The sequence below is a fragment of the Oncorhynchus keta genome, chromosome 14 (assembly GCF_023373465.1).
Source record: "Oncorhynchus keta strain PuntledgeMale-10-30-2019 chromosome 14, Oket_V2, whole genome shotgun sequence".
In the NCBI taxonomy this organism is placed as follows: Eukaryota; Metazoa; Chordata; class Actinopteri; order Salmoniformes; family Salmonidae; genus Oncorhynchus; species Oncorhynchus keta.
The window spans coordinates 50,762,943-50,782,866 of NC_068434.1; the positions used below are offsets into that span (position 1 = coordinate 50,762,943).

At 40.1% G+C, this 19,924-nt stretch overlaps 1 protein-coding gene across 3 annotated transcripts in view; it reads left to right on the top strand.

The window, feature by feature from the left end:
• LOC118393580 (far upstream element-binding protein 3-like) overlaps nt 1–17,510 on the top strand; it is an 83,409-nt gene extending 65,899 nt beyond the window's left edge. For all 3 annotated transcript variants that reach the window (XM_035786365.2, XM_035786362.2, XM_035786364.2), the window contains exons 13-18: nt 9,497–9,657; nt 10,895–10,965; nt 11,058–11,143; nt 14,517–14,585; nt 14,972–15,093; nt 15,970–17,510. In XM_035786365.2, coding sequence (XP_035642258.1) covers nt 9,497–9,657; nt 10,895–10,965; nt 11,058–11,143; nt 14,517–14,585; nt 14,972–15,093; nt 15,970–15,978 — 518 coding nt within the window. In that variant the 3' untranslated portion in view covers nt 15,979–17,510. The remainder of the gene's footprint in view (nt 1–9,496; nt 9,658–10,894; nt 10,966–11,057; nt 11,144–14,516; nt 14,586–14,971; nt 15,094–15,969) is intronic.
• The last annotated feature ends 2,414 nt before the right edge of the window (nt 17,511–19,924 follow it).

A 19,924-nucleotide genomic window follows, 5' to 3' on the forward strand; every position in this document is an offset into this window, starting at 1 on the left:
ACCTCGGCAAGACGGAGCTGCTCTTCCTCCCGGGAAGGACTGCCCGTTCCATGATCTCGCCATCACGGTTGACAACTCCATTGTGTCCTCCTCCCAGAGCGCTAAGAACCTTGGCGTGATCCTGGACAACACCCTGTCGTTCTCAACTAACATCAAGGCGGTGGCCCGTTCCTGTAGGTTCATGCTCTACAACATCCGCAGAGTACGACCCTGCCTCACACAGGAAGCGGCGCAGGTCCTAATCCAGGCACTTGTCATCTCCCGTCTGGATTACTGCAACTCGCTGTTGGCTGGGCTCCCTGCCTGTGCCATTAAACCCCTACAACTCATCCAGAACGCCGCAGCCCGTCTGGTGTTCAACCTTCCCAAGTTCTCTCACGTCACCCCGCTCCTCCGCTCTCTCCACTGGCTTCCAGTTGAAGCTCGCATCCGCTACAAGACCATGGTGCTTGCCTACGGAGCTGTGAGGGGAACGGCACCTCAGTACCTCCAGGCTCTGATCAGGCCCTACACCCAAACAAGGGCACTGCGTTCATCCACCTCTGGCCTGCTCGCCTCCCTATCACTGAGGAAGTACAGTTCCCGCTCAGCCCAGTCAAAACTGTTCGCTGCTCTGGCTCCCCAATGGTGGAACACACTCCCTCACGACGCCAGGACAGCGGAGTCAATCACCACCTTCCGGAGACACCTGAAACCCCACCTCTTTAAGGAATACCTAGGATAGGATAAAGTAATCCTTCTCACCCCCTTAAAAGATTTAGATGCACTATTGTAAAGTGGCTGTTCCACTGGATGTCATAAGGTGAATGCACCAATTTGTAAGTCGCTCTGGATAAGAGCGTCTGCTAAATGTCTTAAATGTAAATGTAATTCCACAATATTAACCTAAGTTACAGATTTGAAAAGGAGGCCTGTACAGAATAAAAAATATTCCAAAACATGCATCATGTTTGCGATAAGGCACTAAAGTAAAAATGTAGCAAAGAAATTAACTTTATGTCCTGAATACAAATGCTATATTTGGGGCAAATTCAACACATCACTGAGTACCACTCTTCATATTTCGCAGCATGGTGGTGGCTGCATCTTGTTATGGGTAATCTTGTCATCGGCAAGGACTGGGAGTGGTTTTGGGATAAAAAATAAATGGAATAAAGTTAAGCAAAGGCAATATTCTAGAGGAAACCTGGTTGTCTGCTTTCCACCAGACACTGGGAGATGAATTCACCTTTCAGCAGGACAATAACCTAAAACACAAGGCCAAATATACACTGACATTACTTAACAAGGTGACATTGAATGTTCCTGAGTGGCCTAGTTAAACTTTTGACTTAAATCTCCTCGAATCTGTGCAAGACATGAAATTGGCTGTCTAGCATTGATCAACAACCAATTGACAGCATGAAGAATAAAAATAAAAATAAATGTGCAAATATTGCACAATCCAGGTGCTCTTAGAGACCCAGAAAGACTGGAATCGTTTCCACAGGTGATTTTGACATGTTTTGACTAAGGGATGAGAATACTTATGTAAATGAGATATTTCTGTATTTTATTTTCAATAATTTTGCTACATTTTCAAAATACTTGTTTTTTCTTTGTCATTATGGGGTATTGTGTATAGATGGGAGAGGAAAAAATGTATTTAATCAATTTTGAATTCAGTCTGTAACACAGGAAAATGTGGACAAAGTCAAGAATACTCTTTGAAGGCACTGTATGACTCACTAGGGTGTGATTGATCTCAAAATGATAAAACCATTATCATTCAACGTATTGAATGCCCTATTCTCCACCTCCTTATTTAGAACGCTTGTGTTCATAATATCAAATGGCATCGGGATCTGTTAGTTATACATTGTCCTCTCGATTATTAGGTGTGCTTGCTAAGCAAAGCACAACTCTAGATTTCTTAAATATTCAAATTATTAATAAGGGTGCTTGCTGAAGGCAAAGAACAACTCTAGATTTTTTACCAAATCATATAATTGAATTTCTTTAACCCACTCTAGAGCTTAAACAATTTAAACTATTAGCACGAAACATTTACATTTACGTGTAAGTCATTTAGCAGACGCTCTTATCCAGAGCGACTTACAAATTGGTGCATTCACCTTATGCAACTTCCATGTGTCTAGACTGCCCCAACTCGGGTTGCTTGAGAAAATATTTTTGATAGCATTTATACTTTATACAGTGGGGCAGAACCGTGTGGTTCTGAGATTTTTGCTCACCGTTCTTGTGATCATTTTGACCCCACGGGGTGAGATCTTGCGTGGAGCCCCAGATCGAGGGAGATTATCAGTGGTCTTGTATGTCTTCCATTTCCTAATAATTGCTCCCACAGTTGATTTCTTCAAACCAAGCTGCTTACCTATTGTAGATTCAGTCTTCCCATTCTGGTGCAGGTCTACAATTTTGTTTCTGGTGTCCTTTCACAGCTCTTTGGTCTTGGCCATAGTGGAGTTTGGAGTGTGACTGTTTGAGGTTGTGGACAGGTGTCTTTTATACTGATAACAAGTTCAAACAGGTGCCATTAATACAGGTAACGAGTGGAGGACAGAGGAGCCTCTTAAAGAAGAAGTTATACAGGTCTGTGAGAGCCAGAAATCTTGCTTGTTTGTAGGTGACCAAATACTTATTTTCCACCATAATTTGCAAATTAATTCATTAAAAATCCTACAATGTGATTTCCCTGATTTTTTTTTTCTCATTTTGTCTGTCATAGTTGAAGTGTACCTATGATGAAAATTACAGGCCTCATCTTTTTCAGTGGGAGAACTTGCACAATTGGTGGCTGAATAAATACTTTTTTGCCCCACTATATATATATATATATTATTATTATTTTTTTTTATTTTTTTTCACTGTTTAAGTGATCAACTCCAAACCAACGTTGAGATGTTCAGACGATCCCAACTTTGATTGCTTTTCAAGATATGTTTTTATAGTATGTATACTTTGTTGACTATAACGATTTTAGATTTGCATGAATTCACTTGGGTTTAAATGAGAACCTTAGGAATACAGGGTTAGCTATTAAAAATAGACTTGTTATTTGGCCAATTAAGCTACAAGACTGACTTTAAACGTTCAGGCTATCCCAACTTAACATTCTTTAAAATCTTTAACTGCACATTTGCATGAAATAACTCAACAACAGTAACCATTGAGACAACAAATCAACTTTCACATGTTTGGGCTATCCTAACTTCTGATTCTTAAAAACTTCTATCAGCAATAACTATATATATTTGCATAAATAAGCGTGAATTAACTCACTAACAGTAACTCTTGAACCGTTCAAGCTAGCGACACCAAATCATATATTCAGGCTATCCTAACTTTGATCAACTTTCACTATATTAAAAACAAAAAACTACAATTGAAATGAGAATAGGCATTAGTGTGAAGCCTAAAAGATAAAGGAAATTCACATGAGCACCACAGTGCCAATTCCACCCATGCTCTACCAAGTTTTTCCCAGCACACAGCTTTGAGCTACTACAGTAACTATGCTCGTATTCTACTTCAAACTATGTGTAGGCAGGTTGCGTAGGATTTAAACCTTCTCTAACAGCTTAATTCATACTCTTAGAGGAGGTGCTTCCACAATAATGTGATTTGTACCACATGCAAGGTAAATGATTGGATTCTTCACACACCACAATAACACATTATCCCATTACTCTACCTTGTCATGCTTCTTTTTTTTATATATATACTGAAATAAAAGATTCCAGAAATGTTCCATACTCACAAAAAGCTTATTTCTCTAAAATGTTGTGCACAAATTAGTTTACATTTCATGTTAGTGATTTTGTTTGTGTCGGGGACAGCCCTAATTCAGAGACATCAGTATCAAGCCCGTCTGTCAATTTGGACTTCATCACATCATCTTGCAAGTCTTTGTGTGCTGGCTCCATACATGTTTTTGTGAACACATACACAATTATGGTTCTATTACCAATAGCAGTTAGGGATAGGTGATATCTGACACAAACATATACTATGTTGAAGTTTGAACAGGTCAGACTAAACATACCAAATTATTTTCTCCCCATCAGCGACCATTGGAGAGCAGGCAAGAGGTGAGGCTGGAGGTGAGGTCTTTTCCAGAGCCCCATTGATGGGCATAGCAGCGTAGATCAGCTCCTGGCCCCTCATCAAAAATACTGGTCGGACACACACACACACACACTGATGAGGGCCCCCTTGCTGGTCTTCTCTATGCTGCATGTTCGGCTACAAGCTGGACATCTCTCAAACAGCTGCAGCAGGCAATCTTATGAGGTGGTGTTGACTGGGAGGGCCTGTGACAGGGTGATATAATAGACAGCAAAGTGGTATTTTGTTCTAAAGATGTACTTCACAACCAAAATGGCTCTACTAGTTGTATCTGCTTGCCTGTAAAATTAGCCTACTTGTTTATAAAGCTGTGTGTGTTTTTAATACAACTTTTCAGATATACTGTACATAACCACATACATGACCAGCAGTCTATGGTCTAGTTACCTGTATACTCACCACCATTGCGAACTCCAACCACGTATTCTGCATGATAGGGTCCTTCGGCAGGGCATGCAAACCATAGTTGGTCAGTACGTATAGGGTTTTTGTCTCAAACGGCCATGATAGTTTGAATATGTTGGGGGCGATGAAACAACAGGGGAAGCTGAGCGGAGCTAAGACGCTAATATTTATGTAAACTCTACACAGTTGTGTTCTGTGAGTGTCACGAAGTAGGCTGATACCCCATTTCTTGGGTGCACAAATCCATAAATTAGGCTGTACTTTAAGTATTTTACATCCACAGTGCGATTTCAACTGATTTTTGTCTTTTGTTGAATTTATTTAACATACCAACCTGGTTCAGCATTATCTAGTACAAATATGGTATGATTCCACTATTTGTATCAGTTTGAATCATTTTCACTGAGGGACATTTATTTTAAAGGCAAACCACAAATTACACTATGAAATTTCACATATGAAATTGTGTCCTTCCGAACTTTATCCGCAACGTTATAATCCATCTTGTGTGACTCGGACATTTCTCCTACCTCCTGCTGTGCTGCGCGGGCTGTGTCCGTGTACTATAGGGCACACTCGGGCCAACACAGCTCTGTGGGGGAAACGGCGCAACTCAACCAAAACGGATTATAACGTTGTAGAGTCCCCTCTCTCCCTTTCTGTCTCTCACTTTCTCCCCCTGCACTCGTGTGTGTGTGTTATATATATATATATGTCTTTTAAAAGTGCTATTCTCACCTACGTAAAGTGCTTAATGAGGGGAATAATACATATGAAGAAATGTGATATTAATTGTTTGAGTTGCATTATAACAGCCCTCAATCATCTGGAAGATTGCCCCAGTCCATCTAATGAGATCCGTTTTCCGGGCAATGGGCTCAAATGAGTGAATGACGGTTTCGAATTAGCTTATTTGCTATTCATGCTCACTCTATTGCCTGCTATGTAAAAGTCATTGACCATTTAGCGATTGGCGAGCCGCGAGTGTGCGAGCCGCGGCGGGGGTATTTGTGTTTAGGGTGGGTCGGTTGAAGGGGGGGGCTTCACCTATAATAAAGAACTGAGCAATAGAAATGTCAAGTGCCTTCTGTGCAGAGGTGAATGGGACAAATAAACCTGGTTGCAGAGGGCCCCATCTTGGCATTACCATAAGAAACGGCCAATATGGATGGAAGGCAGCCGTTCTGTGCCCTGTCACGACGCCCTTTTCGGCACAGTGATTGATGTCTTTATGATGCCCCATGCAGCCAGTGCCTCTGCTCACCCCTCTGTCAGACCTACATCCCCCACAAACCCCTGAATTCCACCACAACCCTAGTGAGAAGAAGGGGACAACCAAAGCGACGAGCCATGTTCCTTCCTAGCCCCATTGTATAATATATGGCCATAGCAATAGAACAATCCCCTATGGAATTCCTCAAAGAGGTGCATAGTGTGTTAGTCATATATATATATATATATATATATATATATATATATATATATATATAGTCATTTACAACATTAACAAAGTCTACACTTGTGATCAATTTGATGTTATTTTAATGGACAAATGTGCTTTTCCTTCAAAAACAAGGACATTTCTAAGTGACCCCAAACTTTTGAACGATTGTGTGTATATACTGTTGAAGTTGGAAGTTTACGTACGTTTTTCAATCACTCCACAAATTTCTTGTTAACAAACTATAGTTTTGGCAAGTCGGTGAGGACATCTACTTTATGGATGACAAAAGTAATTTTTCCAACAATTATTTACAGACAGATTATTTCACTTATAATTTACTATCACAATTCCAGTGGGTCAGAAGTTTACATACACTAAGTTGACTGCCTTTAAACAGCTTGGAAAATTCCAGAATATTACGTCATGGCTTTAGAAGCTTCTGATAGGCTAATTGACACAATTTGAGTCATTTGGAGGTATACCTGTGGATGTATTTCAAGGCATACCTTCAAACTCATTGCCTCTTTGTTTGACATCATGGGAAAATCAAAAGATATCAGCCAAGACCTCAGAAAAATAATTGTAGACCTCCACAAGTCTGGTTCATCCTTGGGAGCAATTTCCAAACGCCTGAAGGTACCACGTTCATCTGTACAAACAATAGTACACAAGTATAAACACCATGGGACCACGCAGCCGTCATACCGTTCAGGAAGGAGATGCGTTCTGTCTCCTGGAGATGAACGTACTTTGGTGCGAAAAGTGCAAATCAATCCCAGAAGAACAACAAAGGACCTTGTGAAGATGCTGGGGGAAACGTGTACAAATGTATCTATATCCACAGTAAAAACGAGTCCTATATCGACATAACCTGAAAGGCCACGCAGCAAGGAAGCCACTGCTCAAAAACCGCCATAAAAAAGTCAGACAGCGGTTTGCAACTTCACGTGGGGACAAAGATCGTACTTTTTGGAGAAATGTTCTCTGGTCTGATGAAGCAAAAATAGAACCATTTGGCCATAATGACCATCATTATGTTTGGAGGGAAAAGGGGGAGGCCTGCAAGCCAAAGACACCATCCCAACCGTGAAGCACTGGGGTGGCAGCATCATGTTGTGGGGGTGCTTTGCTGCAGGAGAGACTGGTGCACTTCACAAAATAGATGGCGTCATGAAGGAGGAAAATTGTGGATATATTGAAGCAACATCTCAAGACATCACTCAGGAAGTTAAAACTTGGTTGCAAATGGGTCTTCCAAATGGACAATGACCCCAAGCATACTTCCAAAGGACAACAGAGTCAAGGTATTGGAGTGGCCATCACAAAGCCCTGACCTCAATTCCATAGAGAATTTGTGGTTAGAACTGAAAAACATTTTGCAAGCAAGGAGGCCTACAAACCTGACTCAGTTAAACCAGCTCTGTCAGGAGGAATGGGCCAAAATTCACCCAATTTATTGTGGGAAGGCTACCTGACATCTTTGACCCAAGTTAAACAATTTAAAGGCAATGCTACCAAATACTAATTGATAGCACGTAAACTTCTGATCCACTTTGAATGTGATGAAAGACATAAAAGCTGAAATAAATAATTCTCTCTACTATTATTCTGACATTTCACATGATTAAAATAAAGTTTTTTTACAAGGATTAAATGTCAGGAATTGTGAAAAACTGAGTTTAAATGTATTTGGCTAAGGTGTATATAAACGTCCGACTTCAACTGTGTATATATATATATATTCAATTGCCACCTTGTAATTACTTCCTAAGTCAATAATAAGAAAATATTATTGACTTGGGAAGTACTTACAATGTGGCAATTGAATTCACTTGTTAAGTCATAACAGAGCCTTCCGCTACTTGTGCTACTGAATGCTAGCAGCAGGTATCTGAACTGGTAGGAAATGGATTCAAGTGTTTTGTACAACAATATTGATAGGAGACAAACATGATCAGGACCTACCTACACTGTTTACTAAATTCTTCAGAAATGCTAGTTTATCCAACAACTTGATTGACTTTCAAAATGCATTTGTACAACACTGGCTCTAAACCATTCAGAAATTAATTTCCGACCTATATGGATATGTGAAATTCCTCTGCACAGATTAAAGCTAAATTTTAATACACCTACGTCGGAACAACAGGTGCGGTTAACACCCGTGGCACACGCAATCATACAGGTCAGACGAAAATATTGTGGGTTTGACTGCTACAAACTCTTATTCACATATAAGAGAGAGTACTTGTGGTCCTGCGTCTCCCTCATTTAAATTCATCTTAAATCCAAATCCCCCCTCTCTGTCTCTGGCAACCTGAACCAGCAGCTTCATTGATAGGGCCTTATTATCTCCACTAACCATGGCCCACTCCTTGGCACTGAATAGTCAGTGCCTTTATTCCTCTCTCCTTCTGACTGGAGACCTCATAATGGCTTCATTAATGCAGAAGTTTCATTTGGTTGACAATGGGTTAATGGCCCGGGGTAGTCTATTGGCAGCGGGAGGAGGACTCTTTTCTCTGGCTTTTTCAGCCCGGGTTCAAGCGGGGTTGACAACGTGTCACCAAAATGTGAACAAACGTGTAATTGATGTTCGGACATCAGCGGCCCCTACTTGAGAAGCCAGCCTGCTCTTTTGAGTCGAGGTGGAAGAACGGGTGGCCATCCGGGGGTCTTTGAGAGGACTTGGCACAGGGGGGAACCAATTTCTGAATGCCTGCCCTGCTCGCTTCAAAAGAGCCACAGACTGCAAAATTCAACAACAAAAAAAGGGATACGGTTTAATAAAATAAAAAAATCCTTCCCCAGCCGTAATGATTCTGTTTGGCCTGACGTGTAATTGCTCCCCACATACAGAAGTCGAGTTGCAGACAGTACATAGACTGGTGGCACTCATCAGGTGGCACTCACCCTTAATGTCGGGTCGGTGGGAAGTGCAATCTATTTTTGTTGCAAATTTTCACGGATGTAAAGGAAAATTGAGATGTGGAGAGGTGTATACTTTTTTGCTTCCTTTTTTTAGTTAATTAGCGTACAACATTCCCTTACACTTCAAATACGAACTCCAGACCTCTCGGCCATTGAGTCATAATATTAGAAATGCACCTTTTTATATGCAGTGTGTATGAATGCAGGTGAAGTACTAGTTGATCATATTATCATCAAAAGATTTAAAGGGATATCCAATATCGTTTTGCGCCGCTAATGACTAAATAATTCCAGATGGCTATTTGTGTACTTATTTGTGATGATAAAATACTGTTATGGTGAAAAACATAATTCGTCGTTTAAAAATAATTTTGTGAAACTGCATGGTTTTGATTTCAAATGGAGAATAATTCTTGCGCATCACGATATCTTAACCATATATCATCGAGGTCAAATATTGCCAATTCCCAACACTATCATATAGCGGCCCAACACTATTGCATCCAAAACATCAAGGGCGTTGACAAAGTATGTGTTATTCCCATCCGTCAGTGGCCTCATGTGGTGTGATGTGTGTTGTTTGTCTAGGCGGAGATACCATCAAGAGCATCAACCAGCAGTCTGGAGCCCACGTGGAGCTGCAGAGGAACCCCCCTCCCAACACCGACCCCAATGTTCGCGTCTTCTCCATCAGAGGCACCCCGCAACAGATGGAGGTAGCATGCCAGCTCATTGACGACAAGATCGGAGTAAGTTCCCCCAAGTTAAGTGCCTTTAAGTCCAAAGACTAAGTCTCGATAAGTCAACATGACTACCTATTTATTGTCTGACGACTTAAACTGATTTCTTCCGCTGCTCTGTGTTCGCTACATACTTCAGTCTGAGATGGCCGTCTTTGAAGTCGTTTGTGGAGACATCAACATGAGGGGTGTTGTACAAAACAAAGTCACCAGCGATTGGATAATCTCTAACAATTCCGATTATCAAAGACAATGGTGAATTTTCACAATGCCGCTTTACCCACGTATGTTCTTACTCTGGCCCAACCCATCGGTTTCTTGGAGCAATCATTGTGGAGGTACTTAGATCCAGACTCATTGCAGAGAAGAAACTAACGTTCATGGGCGTGGCGTAGCGTTTGGATGGAGCAACGAGTTTAGGTAGCTGAAATTTGATTTTTATTTTCGTAATGAGGCTTGCTTCCCACTTATGGCTAGAAAGAAGCTTGTTCAGGCCACTTTTCTCTCTGTAATTGATTATGGTGACTTGTTGTATATGCATGCAACCACCTCCTTCCTACAGAGACTGGACTCTGTTTATCATGCATCCTTGTGCTTTATTACAAATGCCAAGACACTCACCCACCAATGCACATTGTACCAAATGGTAGGTTGGACCTCCCTTTATATGCGCAGAAAGATACATTTGTATGTGTTCATCTACAAAGCCCTTCTGGGAAAATTCCCTCTTTACCTCTGTAGTCTGGTCTCCTTCACCTCCAGCAGTTACCATACCCGGTCTGCTAGGTGGTTGCTACTTAAAGTCCCCAGGACCTTCACAGTATTAAGCATGACTGCCTTCTCTTCTTGTGCACAAGATGCATGGAATAGTCTTACAATCCATGCTTCATCTAGATTTGTTAGTGCCACTGAATTTAAAATATTGATGGAGACCCTGTTACAGAGGAGTGTAAATGCTGTTTTTACGCTGGATCATGTTGTTTGTTTTAATTATGTAATGTATTGATTGTTGCTGCCTTCTTGGCCATGTCTCCCATGAAAAAGAGTCTCAATGGTATTTTCCTGGTTAAATAAAGGTTAAATAAAAAATAAGAGCTAGGCAAGGCTACCTAGGCAAATTGCTTGCAATTTATATGTTTCATTATTAGCTGTTAGTCGACTAAATAAATACCACCATGATTTAAATTAATTAAACTGTTGTTATTTACTTTAGTTAACCATGTTGAATGTCTCATGTTTTTTCCAGGGCTCAGGAATAGTGAGCAATGGTAGTTTTGGGTTGAGCCCTTACACTCAAAGCCCTGCAACTCATCAAAAGTAAGTCAGTTTCTGTTCAACCCTGTCATTTTTTTGTATATATGCATTTTCTTTGTGTTGCTGTCGTTCTGCCTGCTTTCTGTCTTGATCAGTTGTGGCAGTGGAGCCCAGACTTTAATGACAGGGGGATGGGGGACGGCTTATCAAACATGGCAGCCTCAAGGCCAGCAAGACCACAGTAAGTCACCGTAGCGCTACAACTTGTCTTAAAGCACATCTCGTAAACATTTGGCAACGTTGTCTTGTATTTTACAATTAATATCAACTCCGCTAACATGGTGGAACCAGGCTGATCTCTATGTTCACCACTGAAACAAAATGGTCAGCGCAACGATCAAGCTGGTTGCACTTGGCTAAAACGCTGCAGACCCCTTCCCTTTTTCCACATTTTGTTACAGTACAGCCTTATTCTAAAATAGGTTAACATGTCTAGGACTGGGGTTCCGCTGAACCCCTCGCCAACAGCCAATGAAATTGACAAATCATCAGAAATCTCATAAATAAAATTTCTCAAACATACAAGTATTAGGCACCATTTTAAAGATAAAATTCTCATTAATCCAGCCACAGTGTCTGATTTCAAAAATGCTTTACAGCGAAAGCTCCACAAACGATTGTTAGGTCACGACCAAGTCACAGAAAAACCCTGCAATTTTTCCAGCCAAAGAGAGGAGTCACAAAAAGCACAAATAGAGATAAGATAAATTACTAAACTTTGATGATCTTCATCAGATGACACTCATAGGACTTCATGTTACACAATACATGTATGTTTTGTTCGATAAAGTGCATATTTATATCCAGAAATCTAATTTTACATTGCTGTGTTATGTTCAGTAGTTCCAAAACATGCAGTGATTTTGCAGAGATCCACATCAATTCACAGAAATACTCATTATAAATGTTGATGATAATTCAAGTGTTATGCATGGGAATTTATATAAACTTCTCCTTAATGCAACCGCTGTGTCAGATTTAATAAAAACTATACGGAAAAAGCATGCCATGCAATAATCTGAGTACGGAGCTCAGAGCCCAAACCAGCCAAAAGAAATATCCGCCATGTTGCGCAGTCAACGTTAGTCAGAAATAACATTATAAATATTACCTTACCTTTGATCTTCATCAGAATGCACTCCCAGGAATCCCAGTTCCACAATAAATGTTTGATTTGTTTGATAAAGGTCATCATTTATGTCCATATACCTCCTTTTTTTAGGGCGTTTGGTAAACAAATCGAAACGGGCGTGCAACTTCCAGCGGAAAGGTCGGACGAAACAGTTATATTCCAAACAGTTATATTACTGGTTGTAGAATCATATCAAACGATGTATAGAATCAATCTTTAGGATGTTTTTATCATAAATGTTCAATAATGTTCCAACCGGAGAATTCCATTGTCTGAAGAAAAGCAATGGTACGAGAGCGAACTCTCTCATGAAAGCGCATGGTCAGCTCGTGGGACTCTGACCTCTGACTCATTCCCCTCTCATTCAGCCCCCCTTCATAGTAGAAGCATCAAATAACGTTCTAAAGACTGTTGACATCTAGTGGAAGCCTTAGGAAGTGCAACATAACCAATATCCCACTGTATCTTCAATAGGAGCTGAGTTGAAAAACGACAAACCTCAGATTTTTTTTTCTCCGGTTTTAGCCTGCCATATGAGTTCTGTTATACTGACAGACATCATTCAAACCGTTTTAGAAACTTCAGAGTGTTTTCTATCCAATACTAACATGCATATAATAATATGCATATATTAGCATCTGGGACTGAGTAGGAGGCAGTTTACTCTGGGCACGCTTTTCATCCAAAAGTGAAAATGCTGCCCCCTATCCCATTGAAGTTAAATAAAAACGGTCTTCATCAATCTACACACAATACCCCATAATGACCAAGCGAAACAAGCGAAACATCAAAATACCTTATTTACATAGTTGAAGTCGGAAGTTTACATACACTTATGTTGGAGTCATTAAAACTATTTTTTCAACCAATCCAGACAGGTTATTTCACTTATTATTCACTATCACAATTCCAGTGGGTCAGAAGTTTACATGCACTAAATTGACTGTGCCTTTAAACAGCTTGTAAAATTCCAGAAAATTGTCATGGCTTTAGAAGCTTCTGATTGGCTAATTGACATTATTTGAGTCAATTGGAGGTGTACTTCAAGGCCTACCTTCAAGCTCAGTGCCTCTTTGTTTGACATCATTGGAAAATCAAAAGATATCAGCCAAGACATCAGAAAAGAAATTGTAGACCTCCACAAGTCTGGTTCGTCCTTGGGAGAAATGTTCAACCACCTGAAGGTACCACGGGATCATCTGTATAAACAATAGTACGCAAGTATAAACACCATGGGACCACACAGCCTTCATACCGCTCAGGAAGGAGACATGTTCTGTCTCCTAGAGATGAATGTACTTTGGTGCGAAAAGTGAAAATCAATCCCAGAACAGCAGCAAAGGACCTTGTGAAGAAGCTGGAGGAAACGGGTACAAAAGTATCTATCCACAGTAGAACGAGTCCTATATCGACATAACATGAAAGGCCGCTCAGCAAGGAAGATGCCACTGCTCCAAAACGGCCATAAAAAAAGCCAGACAACGGTTTGCAACTGCACATGGGGACAAAGATTGTACGTTTTGGAGAAATGTCCTCTGGTCTGATGAAACAAGGGGGGCGGAAAAAGGGGGGCGCTTGCAAGCCGAAGAACACCATCCCAACCATGAAGCGCGGGAGTGGCAGCATAATGTTGTATGGTGCTTTGCTGCAGGAGGGACTGGTGCACTTCACAAAATAGATGGTATTATGAGGCAGGAAAATAATGTGGATATATTGAAGCAACATCTCAAGATATCAGTCAAGAAGTTAAAGCTTGGTTGTAAATGGGTCTTCCAAATGGACAATGACCCCCAGCAAGTTACTTCAAAAGGTGTGGCAAAATGGCTTAAGGACAACAAGGTCAAGTTATTGGAGTGGCCATCACAAAGCCCTAACCAAAATCCTATAGAAAATTTGTGGGCAGAACTGAAAAAGCGTGTGCGAGCAAGGAGGCCTCCAAACCCGACTCAGTTACACCAGCTCTGGCAGGAGGAACGGGTCAAAATTCACCCAACTTATTGTCCTAAGTAACAAAGAGTAAACTATAAAAACAGACTTTGCACGCGGCTGAGTGGCATTTGATCATTTCACCGCCTCTTGCGATATGTATATTGCATGTGTCAATCTTGCAATTTCGATGTAAATTGGATTAATTGTGCAGCCCTACAATGAACCAGGTGTAGAAGGTACACATTCACTTTCATCCACTCATCTATTTTACTTCTAAGCCAATTGGAAGGGGAGTCTACCATGGCTTTTTTATTATTATTTTTTATTTTTTTAACCTTTATTTAACTAGGCAAGTCAGTTAAGAACAAATTCTTAATTTCAATGACGGCCTAGGAACAGTGGGTTAACTGCCTGTTCAGGGGCAGAATGACAGATTTGAAATAAACTGTTTTTTGTTCTATATTTAATGCAATGTTATTTTATTTGGGTACAGGTCACAATGGATCCCAGGCAGGCCAGATGGACTACTCTACAGCTTGGGAGCAGTATTATAAAAAGCTAGGCAAGTGCTCTGACAGTGAAAACGCTGTCATACCCACATGACTTTTCGAACCATTGCATTATTTTTGCCATACATTTAGTGCAACTGCAGCAAAGCTTGCGGTTCGGCATTTGGCGCAGTATATCTCCAGTGGTATATATTGCAGATAACGTAATGATTATGATTCTCCATGTCCACCATTGTGTAATGGCCCATTCTGTGTTTGCAGGCCAAAAGACCCAAGCTCAGATTATTGTCCATGACTACAGCAAAGCATGGGAGGATTATTATAAGAATTCATTCCATTTGTCAGTTGTCTTTAGACATAGTCAAGATTGCAATTTCAATTATGATAGCTTTATTTGATGCTGTTTTCTCGGAATGTCTATACGCTTGTGTCCCAAAAGGTCAGACATCTCAGCAGCAGAGCTCACTCCCAGAATACAGTGCAGCTATGGCAGAATATTACAGGCAGCAGGGAGCGTACCTCTGGCCGGGTGCACAGGCAACCCAGGGCCCAGGTCTTCAGGTAATGTACAACACTGCCAAACTTATACTAACACTGGTTCTAAACAGCTCTCTAAACAATGGTTTCTTCCACTAATTAGGCCTCCCTCTTTATGACTCTAAACAGCTCTCTGTCTTTAAACAAGCTCTGTCTCTAAACAGCTCTGTCTCTAAACAACTCTGCCTCTAATCTTATGTCTCTAATCAGCTCTGTCTCTGCTTTTAAACAGCTCTCTCTGAACAGCTCTCTCTGCCTCTTAAAAGTGCCTACTCTGCCTATGAACAGCTCTGCCGCTAAACAGCACTCTCTGTTTATATACACTGAGTGTACAAAACATTAAGAACACCTTCCTAACATTGAGCTGCATGCCCTTAGAACAGCCTCAATTCGTCAGGGCATGGACTCTACAAGGTGTCGAAAGCTTTCCACAGGGATGCTGGCCCATGTTGACTACAATGCTTCCCACAGTTGTGTCAAGTTGGCTTGATGTCCTTTGGGTGGTGGACCGTTATTGATACACACGGGAAACTGTTAAGCGTGAAAATCCCAGCAACATTGTAGTTCTTGACACATACTACCATACCCCATTCAAAGGCACTTAAATCTTTTGTCTTGCACATTCACCCTCTAAATGGTACGCATACACAATTAATGTCTCATTGTATCAAGGCTTTCAAATCCTTATTTAATCTTTCGCTCCCCTTCTACACTGATTGATGTGGATTTAACAAGTGACGTCGATAAGGGATCACAGCTGTTCTTAATGTTTTGTACACTCAGTGTATGTCAACTATTACTGGCAAGTCTTGAAAAGTTTACATGCATGTGTGTATTGGGATGTGCTGTTGTGTACATGGTTAAACTACATAACATTTTCCTTTTTAAAATATCTTCCAGGAGCATTAGAGTGGACACCCATCTAATTAAGACTTTGGAATCATTGAGACGAAAAGAGAGCTATTAACAGTACTATTGAGGTTTCTAAAGTATATTTTCAACACTTTGCGGCGTACCTTTCCTGTTTGTAATGCATTCGCTGTAGAATAACTAAACCTAAAAACTGATATTTTACTTGGCAATTTTGGGATACACTCGTCTTAAGTATACTTTTTTTTATGTATCGCCTTATCTTTGACCAAGATGTAGTATAATCTATTTTGTCTAGTTTTTGCAATAAAATGGTATTGGCTTAGCAGCCTTGAGGATTGGGTATAATGACAGGTGTGTTTTTGTGAACAATAATGTTTTAAGCATGCATTTGCTTTTTGTTTTTACGTAGAACATTTTTAATTTTGAGAGATTGAAATGTAATGTGTTATTGTTGGAAAAAAGTTTTAATTTCTAACTATATTCCTGGTATGGTATCACATTTCTTATTCAATCATGTTATTCTTCTGTGTCATTGTTTTGTTTTCTGTTCAGGAAGGTGCGGCTATCTAATTTAGGTTTTGAGACACATGCTGATAAATGAGTTATTATTCCTACATTAGACATCCTAGTTTTAAACCTAAGTGTAATAAATGCTTATCAAAATGATATTTTAGAGAGCTGGGATATTATGAGTTTGATTTAATCTTATGTATGTATCCTCATGTACATGGGTATTTAAGTATATTTGTTGAATAAGGATTGTTAGTGTAATATTCACAAGGATGCTCTCCCAATTTTATGTATTCACTGCTAATATGGTAAATGTTGTGCATATATAAACCCAGCATGTCGTCTGTGCTCAGGACTGCTAAGCCGCTTTCATTCTACCTGTTCAAAATATTTGTTTTTGTATGGCAAATGTAAGTGTGATTTATTTATATTTTTGAACCGCCTAGCTTCTACAGTATCCCAACCAGTACACTTTGTTTCTCGCTAACATAATTGTTTTTGTTTAAGCAAGAATGTATGCTATGATTCATTAAATGATTACTCCCTACAATTTTTTCTGATGACAAGACATACATTAACCTATGAATTTTGTGTACATTTTTCTCATATGCACAGATAACCTTGTATTTAAAAGTCAAGTAATTTGTTTGTTTCTAGGGCAGTTGATATCATTTGGGCTATTGTAATGCACATTCCTGTTTTTAGATGTTTGCTGCTTTTTCAATGGCAAATTAGTTTAACGGCGGAGTTACCCAAAGAGCCATATCACTGGACTAACAAGTTCATCTTTCTGTAGCATACAGTTTGATTTAGATACCTTAAGTATAAAGTGTTATATGCCATAAACATGAATAGAGACTATATATTCTCACTTGTTTATTTCTATGCTTTCTTAGTTGTTTGACTCAGTAATTTGCCACAATTGCTTTTGTGGTGAAAATATAGAATCTTTATTTTTGTACTGTTAAAAAGTTTATCTGTATAATGATTTGTCAATCTCCCTAACAGTTTTCTTTGTTGTTGTATACGGTGCTTCAATTAAATCTACTCTCTCAAGATTAAGTATGAATTTAATCTGATCATATTTGATTTTTTTCCAGATATAGAAGGACAAATGATGATTGCATGTGGACAGCAAATGTAATAACTAGTTTTCTGCCAGAAAAAAATAGCGTAAGTGTAATGTCTTTTCTGGTCTGTCATTCTTAATTTAGTCCATTAGTGAAATACATGCCCCCATCCCCTCACTTATGCAGTAAAACACATTAGCAAACAAAGTTGTAGAAGTCTGTCGACTTGCGGTTTAATCCTTTATGACTGTTGCCATCAAGCCCTAGCCCCAGATGGTCATGTGTTTCGAAAAGAGAAAGTATGTGTCCCAAATGGCATCTTATTCCTTACATAGTGCACAACTTTTTCATCAAAAGTAGTGCACTATATAGGAAATAGGGTGCCATTTGCGATGTAGGCGATGATGTCAACCCCTTAAAGTCTTCCAGTAATTACACATCAGATGACCTCTGCTTTAAATTGATGATCAGAATGGGAGTGCTAAATGGGCATTTTAAAAGTTGGAGACAGGAAGCCAAGCGGATCCAGTACATGGGATGTCGGCATGGGAATTACTCGCACGGCTCTACTGCACTTGCACTGCACTAATAGACGGTGGTTCCCATGCCAAAAGCACATTTGTCATCAATAACAAATGAGTAATTATTCCATAATGACCTCAAGGTGTCCCCTAATTGAGTAGTGTGTGTAGGCAAGGGTTGCCAGAAGTAATAAAAGCTGCTGTATTGGCAAAGGAAACATATTCTTAAGTGGAATTGTAAATAAAGATGAGCATGCATTTATTTTGTGTGCCCCTGAGGTAGCTGACCCTAGATTAAAGATTTAACTGTTGCTGGAGGAGAGCCATTTAGTCTTTAGTGTTTTTGTCATAGTGTTCAGAGTGGGACTCGACCTAAAGAATATAAAATACACTTGATGTCAGAAGTTTACATACACTTTTGCCAAATGCATTTCAACTCAGTTTTTCACAATTCCTGACATTTAATTCAATTGAAGATTTTTTGTTTTAGGTCAGTTATGATCACCACTTTATTTTAAGAATGTGAAATGTAATAATAATAGTAGAGAGAATGATTTATTTATTTCAGCTTTTATGTCTTTCATCACATTCCTAGTGGGTCAGAAGTTTACATACACTCAATTAGTATTTGGTAGCATTGCCTTCAAATAGTTTAACTTGGGTCAAACGTTTCGGGTAGCCTTCCACATGCGTCACACAATAAGTTGAGTGAATTTTGGCCCATTCCTCCTGACAGAGCTGGTGTAACAGAGTCAGGTTTGTCAGCCTCCTTGCTCCCACACTCTTTTTCAGTTCTGCCCACACATTTTCTACAGGATTGAGGTCAGGGCTTTGTGCTTGCCACTCCCAATACCTTGACTTTGTTGTCCTTATGCCATTTTGCTACAGCTTTGGAAGTATGCTTGGGGTCATTGTCCATTTTTGGAAGACCTATTTGCGACCAAGCTTTAACTTCCTGACTGATGTCTTGAGATGTAGCTTCCATATATCTGCATAATTTTCCATCCCCATGCAGCCATCTATTTTGTGAAGTGCACCAGTCCCTCTTGCAGAAAAGCACCCCCACAACATGATGCTGCCACCCCTGTGCTTCATGGTTGGGATGGTGTTCTTTTGCTTGCAAGCATCCCCTTTATTCCTCCAAACAGAACAATATTCATTATGGCCAAGCGGTTCTATAATTGTTTCATCAGACCAGAGAACATTTCTCCAAAACGTACGATCTTTGTCCCCATGTGCAGTTGAAAAACGTAGTCTGGCTTTTTTATGGCGGTTTTTGAGCAGTGGCTCCTTCCTTGCTGCGTGGCCTTTCAGGTTATGTCGATATAGAACTCATTTTACTGTGTGGATAGATACTTTTGTACCTGTTTCCTCCAGCATCTTCAGAAGGTCCTTTTGCTATTCTGGGATTGATTTTCACTTTTTGCACCAAAGTACATTAATCTCTAGCTGTATGAAGGCTCCATAGTCCCATGGTGTTTATACTTCCGTACTATTGTTGGTACAGATGAATGTTGTGGCGAAATCTGCTTGGAGCCTTCACCGTGCGCTGCCACTTTAAGAGGGCATGAGCAGTAAGGAATGAGGAAATAAAGAGAGCTCGTTCAGCTCTTTGGGGAGGAGCTCTTGGGTGGCGCGACAGTTTGATTGTGTGTGCTGCAGAAGTGTTGTTTGTTTTCAGCGTTTGTAGTTTATAAAGTATTTAACTCAATCATCGGTGTGATCGCTTTAGATCCTGGTTGTTTTTGTTTGGGACCGCACCCGTTATGGATCTCATGGATTAGTAGCAACATTGTTGCGAAGCTTTAACAAACAAATCAACAAACCATCGGACAGTCAGACACCGGCAGGCCTGAAGACCACAGCTAAGATTGATCTTTT